This window comes from Idiotropiscis lumnitzeri, chromosome 1 (genome assembly GCF_059441095.1).
Source record: "Idiotropiscis lumnitzeri isolate Australia: NSW breed Sydney's pygmy pipehorse chromosome 1, RoL_Ilum_1.0, whole genome shotgun sequence".
NCBI lineage: Eukaryota > Metazoa > Chordata > Actinopteri > Syngnathiformes > Syngnathidae > Idiotropiscis > Idiotropiscis lumnitzeri.
In genome coordinates, this window is record NC_142391.1 from 15,136,910 (window position 1) to 15,146,268 (window position 9,359).

General features: G+C 38.8%; 1 protein-coding gene across 1 annotated transcript; it reads right to left on the reverse strand.

Annotated features, from left to right (window-relative positions):
- Positions 1-2,481: 2,481 nt before the first annotated feature.
- Positions 2,482-5,974, reverse strand: pax1a (paired box 1a). Its single transcript, XM_088319484.1, has 5 exons — positions 5,712-5,974; positions 4,638-5,267; positions 3,952-4,085; positions 3,591-3,804; positions 2,482-2,969 (listed from the first exon to the last, which is right to left on the reverse strand). Exons 1-5 carry the CDS (start codon positions 5,713-5,715, stop codon positions 2,875-2,877), a joined length of 1,077 nt encoding a protein of 358 aa, XP_088175610.1. The 5' UTR covers positions 5,716-5,974; the 3' UTR covers positions 2,482-2,874.
- Between the last annotated feature and the right edge of the window lie 3,385 nt (positions 5,975-9,359).

Genomic DNA, 9,359 nt, shown 5'->3' on the forward strand with positions numbered 1-9,359 from the left:
AATAAAATTTGTTTTGCACTGATTGAGGGTGCACGCAATATTACAGAGGTACAATGTTCCCTTGCCCTAAACGAGGAGGAAACATCCATCCAAACGGCCCACCTGCTGTCCACCCAGCACAGAAAACACAGTGGGGGGGTATCACAAGCGCCCCTGATTGATGATCATAGGTCCCGCAGGAAGTAACCCCGCCACCATGAAGGAGTGTTTTCTGAACCCCAAGTGGTATCCGGGAAAACATGAGCGACTTCAGTCAGGGAGCATGTGCATGCTCATCAGCCGTGCTAATGTTTGGACTTAGTGAGTCTCGTGGGGCTTTGCTGCAAAAAGGGGAGGAAAGGAATCAGGGGCAACTAAACACAGCATAGAGAGGACCCCCAAAACTTACAACCTGCCATAAAATTGGAACAGTGGGACATTTCCTCGAGCAGCCTGACCAGAACTATTTATACAAATAATAAGCGGAGGAAAATATGATTAAATGATAAATCCTTCTAATTCAGAGCTCATATTGTATGGCAACACATCGTAATGTTATGACCTAACATTATTCATAGCCTACTCTTAATAATGTGCTGGTCATTTCATGGGCAATAACTACATTATCACTTCAAACACACATGCACACTAACACACTAATAGTAATATATGTATAGTCATACAGCAAAGATATTTATATATCGAGGATATGAAATCAATAATGAAAATCATTTTGGGATGGGCACATCCCAATTGCTTCATATTGTATTTGGAGGCCATGCCAACTCTCAAGACAAGCAAACACGCAGGCCACTATTCAACTGTATTGCCACCAATTGCATACTGTATAAATAGTATAAATATATTTTTATAATAATAACTGCAATATTTCATCAGTAGAGCAAAAGTCAACTATATATTTTGGATTATGTATTAAAAGAAACAATATTAGAGAGCCTCTTCATGTGTTACCTCTAACATCATTATGCAACGCCCTGATTTATTTCACAAGAAAGATGACGGCAGTGATGATGAGTTGACCAACCACATTCTTTCCTGACCACACAGTCCTCCTTTAATTCACAATCATGCATGTTTGTTTGCAGAAGAGAAGGCCAACACCTTGATTAAGGTGTAAGGGTAATCTGAATGTAAAAAAATACTGTCTTCAGGTTTTTAGTTGTTAAGCAGATGGTAATTAAACTGAACCATATATCTCAGGCCCAGGTTGATACAGCTGTACTTTTGGATTTTTCATAATAGTTTTTCATTTTATTTTGACTTTTTTTATTGTTTTTTTTTTAATTGAGTTAGTTTAAATTAGTATTTAGAGTTTTTATTTTAAATGTTTTTTTCTTCTCATTTTGATTCAAGTTTTAGTATTAGTTTTAGTTTTTTATGTGGAGTTTTGAAAAAAGTTCCTAATTATTGTGTAGTAAAGTGAAGTAAACTAAAATTCTCAAATTACATTTTGACTGACTTTCTTCAGTACAGGGACATAGAGCAATACCAAAATAAACAAATTTCAAACAAACCCCGAAAGCTCATGTCTGACATTAATTGGCAAAGACCAAAAAGAAGGACATTTTGCCGTATTTTATAGTTAATTTCAGCAAGTTCTAAAAAACCGAAAATGCACTTCCAGTTAGTTTTAATTTTTGAAAAAGCTTTTTCAATTTATTTTTCTTTTGTTAACAAAATGGCTTTTTGCTTCTAATTGTAGTTTTATTTTATTACTTTTCATGGCTTATAATACACTGATAATGCTCTGGAGGGGGAAAAAAAACTATAAACTGCCTTCCATTAAGTATTTTCAGCCTTTTCATAAACATTTGAAATGCACTGAAAGGAGACTCTGTTCACAAGAAAGAACGCTGGCATATAGAAACGAGCAGAACTTAGCTGTGTCATCACACAACAGCCCTCATAAATGGCGAGGGAGTCTATTAAAAGGTTCAGTGAAGACCACAGAGCAAGCAAGAGCTGTTTAGCAGGAAGAAGTTATAGGGAAAATACTTTTAATTTATATTCAGGAACTTCGAGAAGCTTCATGTAAGCAGATTTGTTCTCTTTGCTGCAGCTGCACACCAACAGCCAACTTGCCCATCACCCCTTCGATTCCCATCATGGCAGCTTTCATTACAATTCAGATAACATCAGTGGAGGCGCCGAGGCTGTACACAACTCTCTGGAAAGGTGGAGTGGTTACACCTGAGTGCTTCTCCAGCAAAGCACCCATATAATAACCAACAAATATTATAATTCCAGGAAACTCTCAAATTAGGCCCTAGATTTAGACTCGGTTTAAATAAAATCTGCAGGCCATTAGAAGAAGAGAAGTGCAAGACCCGCTGGAAAACACGCCAACAAAAACAATTAATGGCTGCTGCCAGAAAATGAAGACAGAATTCTCAAGGCAGTTATCCGATTTTTCATTTCTTGTATTTTGGGACTATCTCTATATGTTTTAGTGATTTTAGAATAAGCTGTGAAAACACAAGGTAATTTGAAAAATCTTTATTTATTTTTGGGTCATTTTTCATATGAAAATGAAATTATAAAAATATATTTATAATTAAAGCTTTGGCAAATATTCAATATTTTTTTTATTTCTGCATAATAGAGTTGAGGGCACAAATGACACATTTAACAGCTTCCATTTTTTTTTATCAATGACAAACTGGACATGCAGAACTATTTTTTTAATGACAAAATAGTCATGTTTTGCGGAGCACTGATGCGTCCATGCATGCTTACATTCATAAGGCCACAAAGCCTGTTGAGGCTTTACTGCATCCACAACATGAAGAGAGGCCCGTGTTTGTTTGGGTTCAGACTTACTGGAGTTGAAATGAGTTCAGTAAAATCTGATTATGAAGCTGGTAAAAGTCCCGGTTATGATGATGAGGTAGGGAGACTGAGTCCATGCACAGTGTTCAAGTCTTCATGGTGTTGTTGCTTGCTCAGCGGACTGGGGGGTTTTCTTTCTCCTGAAATAATAATAAAAATACTGTATATAAATACGTACTGTATGTTTTGTGGATCCAGATATTTTTCTCTATAGGTTACCAATAGGTTAATGCATCAAGTATACAGGCACTAAGTAAAGATATCAGATGTATTACATTTAGAAATCAGAAATCGGAACTACAGAACAGAATTTAAACATGAATTCTACGATAAATAGCAGTCAATAACAATAACAACAATAAGCGTTTTTTTTCACTATATATATATATATATATATATATATATACAATATTTTTAAAATATGCATTATATGACTTTACTTCAATACACGTTATTACACTCCAATAACATGTAATTCATATCGTGCAATTCAAACTATAATCATATTAATAAACAGTGTATGAATACCTCTCTGGTGGTGTGAGTCAAAACCGAAAAAATATAATGTCTTTAGAGGCACTATTTGATATAACTTTAGCTGCCTGAACCTTAAAAAAAACGTGGCCGTTGAATGCGCTAATTCTAACCAGCTAATTGCCTCGTGACTGAACTTGAGGAACTGATGGATCGAGCAGACATTGTTTAGGTTGAACATCCTATGTTCATTTTTACACAAAAAGTACGGCTCCATTTGAATGTACCTTCTCGGGCGTGGTGCTTGAAGGCCATCGGAGAGTGGATCTCTCCCGCGTGCATACTCATGCCACTTCCCGGGTGAGACAGGGCCGGGCTCTGCGGCTGCCAGTGGTGGTGACCCGGCGCCACATAGCCGCCCGCTGGGCCGCTGTACACCCCATATTGGTTCGTGGGGGAGTACGCGCACGCCGAGACATAGCTGGACAGTGTGGAAGTCGGCTGTGGAGCATGCACACAAGGAAAGGAAAATTATTCCCTCTAAAGAGAATCGAGTTGAACGGAGCTGTTCTAATAGCACTGCAATATTTTTACTCAAATATTACAATCAAGTGTGAGTAAAAAATATTGTTTATAGTAAATTGTTACCTGCGCGTATTTTATGTCAGCATCAATTGCGGATTTGTCGATGCCGTTGACTGCGTGAGCTGCAGGGAAAGCTGCTCGATTGACGCTGCTCCACTCCTCCATTTTGGTCGGATAGCCCTCTGTTCCAGCAATGGCTGATTAGAAAAATATCATAATATAAGTTTACATGTGTAAGATTTTTTTTTTAAAAAAGTAGTAACATGCATGAATTAATTCCATTAATCCTCAATCAATTTCTATAAATCACGTGCATCACAAATTCATCTCCCATAACGCATAATTCTCTTCAATAAAACGGGAAACAGATTTTAAAAAGTTTTCTTTTTTTGTTTTTGTTATTTTGTAATTATTATTGGTCCAAAAACACTATTTAACATTTCTTATTTATTGTTAAAAGGGGGTATTAATAATGTTAAAATTAACATTTTAAATACACGTGATTGTTTCACGATAGTCCAAACGTATAAGAACGAATGTCTTTAATCACTGGTTTTTAAGGTCAAGAGAAAAAGTATATAATGAGCAGTTGGGGGATTAGGGTGCGATCGAGCAGATGAGGAAAGATGTTTGCACGCACGTCATGCGTGAAAAGGCCTATTGAAAGTGGCCTAATGGACACATTGTCCTGCCGCCCAACAGGTTGTGCAGAAGAAAAGCAGTTAGTCGCACCACGTTGTTGTGCTCACCTGCCGGGTCCATGAAGGCTCGGATCCCGAGGATGTTGCTGACAGTGTGCGCAGAGGGCCAGGCCCTGGAGATGCTCACGTGTCCCGCCGTCACCGGCACCCCAGGAGGGGAGCCCATCTTGGTGGCAGCCGGCGACATGGTGTTGGAGTAGGAGTACGGATAAATGTGGTTGTAAGGGAGGCCGGCCTGTCCCGATGCTTGCTTGCCGCCTTCGTACTGGCTGGGCTGGGACAGATTCCCAATCTTGTTGCGTAAAATCCTGCTGATGGAACTCACCGAGGGCACGTTGTATTTATCGCAAACACCGTCCGCTAAGAGTCTGTCTCGGATCTCCCACGCAAAGATCCCGGGGTCGTTCTGTTTGTATTCCCTGATGTTTTTCACCACGTTGGGCGTTGTGACGCGAGGCTTGCTCCCGCCGATTGCGCCCGGTAAAATGGAACCCGTCTCGTTGTACCGCGCCAGAATCTTGCTCACGCATCCGTGCGAAACGCGTAGCTGCCGGCTTATGTCGCAGGGTCTGATCCCCAGTTGGGCCAGCTCCACAATTCTCAGTCGAATGGCGTTGGGCAGGGGTCTTCCATTCACGAACACGCCGCCCAGTTGGTTCACCTCTCCATAGGTTTGCTCTGCGCCACACAAGCACGAAGAATTTAAACAATAATCTATTCATCTTTTCCATACACATTATTATGAAGTCATAAAATACTGCACGCTTCCAACCACCCAACGGTGCAGTGAGTGGATTTATGTGCAAGTCTAACACCACCTCCAAATGTCTTGTTCGGGGAAAAATGGCGTTCCTGAAACATTTGTGTGCGTGCAATAGAGATCACTGAAGATTAAAAAAAATCATTATTTTCATTATGTCATTTTATAAAGACATAGATTAATTTTAAGAAGTGCTGGCGTATAGTTGCTGATTTGTTAACTCGACAAAAGTGCAAATATATTAAGCTCATGGTGGTCAATGTTTGAGGGGAATTATGACTTTACGCAGGCGTGGTGTGTGTGGACACGCTTCCACAAGCAACGAAGCAACGAAGCGTACAGTAAATAAGATGCAGTCTTACCCATTTGCTTCTTTACGTTCCGCAATGTTTGGAAACACACGAGCCCGCTTTAGATGGCGGCAGTGAACGCACAACAATGAAGTGGAACAAAAAAAATAGTCCACTTAAATGTCCCGGAGCAGCAGGGCGCGATGTTCTTGCCTCGTCTTTCAGACGCATGCAATAAAGGTGGCCACCAAAAGTGATCTTCATCCGATAAAAGCAAATTGAAGTTATCCCGGGGAGTCCGGGCTTTGCTGGAATTAATTTGACGCGTCCTCTCCACGTCAATCGTAGATGTACTACGTCGAGGTTGTGCTTCCGTTTCATTGGCTGCCGGGAGCTGTGCGAAGCTGTCAGCCAATGCAAACCTCATCCGGTTGGAGCAGTGCAGCCTCCTTGAGTATTTTGCATAGGGGAAGTGGCAGAAAGGAGGAAACGTTTCATCCAACATGCAGCCTGCTGGTAAGAACTTCAAGCATATACATGCACACGTATGCGCAGGAATGGAAAGGGGGATCAAACTTACTGGAAAATAGCAACCACACAAACAAAAATGGCGGAGTTGCAATGCGGACATGTAAAACGGATTTTTAAAAATGTGTTTTACAATTTTAATGAAATAATATGTATTTGAATACGGAATTATATACTGTTATTTTGCGCCGATTGAGATATTTATATTTGGTGTAATTACTGATTTAAAATTGCAATACAATTAAAAAACTATCTAAATAAACCGGATGATGGATGTGTTCATGATCTTAATCATATGTTACAAATAATTTCCATTTGTTTCTTCTTATTTTGGCTTTATTCTGCAGATAATTAATCGACTGGATGCTGACTGTGCAGAATGAAAGCAGAGGCTCCAGGCTGCAGACTTTTATAAAATGAGAGAGCCAGAGCACCAAACCTGATTGGCCTCGTGTAATCGATAGGTCTGCATTTCCCACTTTCCCAGACATATAGGGGATATCAGCGCGAATTCCACAGCTACATTATCACAGCGTGTTTGCAGACTTTCCATGCAAGCTAAACGTTTATATGCTCGCAAAATGGCTCTTGTAAAACCGTACAGTCGACCTAAAGGTAACAAGGTGCAGCACCCTTATACCCTCCATACAACTCGACTACCACCACCACCACCATCATCATCATCATCATCATCATCATCATCATCATCATCATCATCATCGTCATCATCATCATCATCATCATCATCATCATCATCATCATCATCGTCGTCGTCGTCGTCGTCGTCATCATCGACGTCGTCGCAATCATTAGAAGCTGTATATGCTTGTGCACCAATTTTTGGTGACACGAAACACGCAAGAGAACATATGTTATATTTTTCTTAACTTGGAATTGCTCTCTAAATTAAATATGAGCCGAGCTCCATCTGAAGTTGTGTTTCTTGATCTTGTTATCATGCAGGACTCCTCCAGCTGGACAGCAGAAGAATTGCATGGTTTGAGTTATGTGGGGCTGTGTGAAGGTCGGTACACCGCTTGCATGTTTAAAACAGATACAACAGGTATAGAATGAGATTTTCTACGTTATTAAAATGAGAGTGCGTGAGTGGATTTTTTTAAAATATAAATATGTTTAAACATATTTATTGTGCGTAAAAAAAATGAATAAACAACAACCGATTTTGGAAATGTCTTTTATGATTAATTACTATTATTTTTTTAGCATATTCAAGTACAAAATGTATTATTTCCATCAGTATAATGGTTTTTATATTTTCAGATCCCAAATGATCTTCAAATTATATAATTTAATAATATAGTTTATTACCCAAGTTTTCAGTTTATTTGTGTTGTTTTGTTTCTTTTATTCTGCATTGTAACTAAATTTTAATAGGCGACTAGATGGAAAAAATAAATAACATCCAAATCATTTGACGTGTTGGAGCTACTTTTGTTTTCATAACTGTATGTGGTTTTGCGTGGTTTTAGTGATTTGAACGCATGATTCAAATAATGATGTACGTACAGAATAATGAAAAAAATCGACACTGTGAGCAGATGGTAATTTCTATTTAACCGCATTAATTTTACTGAATTTAAACAATTCATTTATCGCGTGTATACAATATATTCACTTTAAAGAAAATAGATTAAGTTTCAAAATGCAATTTACAATCCCCAATAAAATATTCGACTCCAAAAAAAAAAAGGAACAGTTCCGCAAAGCGACTGAATCACCTAACTGCATCGCGTTTCCAAAATCACCTTGATAATTTTAAAATGAGTAGAGTTGCGCTAAAAGAAATCCCCCATTAATCAAAAAATGCTTTCTATTCTCACAACCACTAAAATGTTTTACGTCCACAGCAAAATGGCAAACACGTGGAGGCCACAAGAGTTTAGGAAAAAAACTTAACGAAACCGAATTAATTATCATGCATTATATAAAAATGTTTGCAGCCTTGGGTTGTGTCAATACAAAACTAAAGACAAAAACAAGAACAACAACAAGATGATATTTAATTAAACGGCTCCCTTTCGTCAAAAAAAACAAAACAAAACAAAACTTTTTTTTGCGCGCGTCCCGGGCTTCGGCATTGTAAATCAATTATTTTGCGCATATTCCAAAATACTGTTTTAATTTTAATTTTCGTTTGTTTTGTGAGTATATCTTTATTGTCGAAATAATGCAAAAAATAGATGATGGCTGAACAAACTTGAGGTCAACACCTGACACCAGCAAGGTGCAATAATGTCTCCCCTATCCAACCCCCAATCGCCCCTCAGTAAATATTGGTTTTGGTTTAGAGTGTCATCCTAGGATTCCTTTCCTCGAGTGTACTTTGTCTTGAAATACTCTTTAAGTCGTGTTTTATTTTCTGTGCGCGATTGGAAGTGTGTTTTATTTTTGCATTACATTATAAACATTAGCTCGATGATGTGCTTTATATACACATTCTTCAAATGACATTTGCTCCCGAATTTTATCGTTTTAAATCCCAGCATCACAGATATTTTTAATTCATTCATTTGTTAAATGTATTGCTCGACATCGCTGCTATAGTTAAGCCTCCTCTACTTCAGTGGAGTTTGACCCTCACGAATGAGAGGCGCTAATATCTGCTTTTTTTTGTGCGCCTGCTCGTGAGCTTGTGCTAAAATGGAGGCTGCAGGACAGCAAGCTGATTTCTTTTATAGGTCCAAGAGCCAGTGTAGGCGGTTGGCCATGCCTAATGAGGGCATGCAGCGGTGCCATGTGAGACATGCCAGCTTTTACCAGGCTGTGTAATTGCTTGTGACCTTCAATAAACACGTCTCATATGTCTTTATGTTCTCAGTATATACGTCTAATTGTTACAGCAAGGCAGATGCGTCATGTCTGTGTACACGATGTTGGACTTTTTTTTTTTTGGTAGTTTAAGTCAGGGAAGTAGTCGTTTCTTTCAAAAATGCAGACTTGTTCCTGTGTTTGCTTTTAGAGAAGAGAATGACATCTACCTGAACATAACTTACTGTAGGCTATGTGTTATCTGCAAGAGTGTTTCCTGTTAATGCCACGACATTTTTCTTTTGACTGTTTAACTTGCTTTTCCTCTGGCGGCATTAAATGAACTCAAGGACAGTTTCATCTGTTTAGCCTTCAGTTGCTCTCCCTTATAGGAGGTTTCTTGTGTTACATAACATGTGCGAC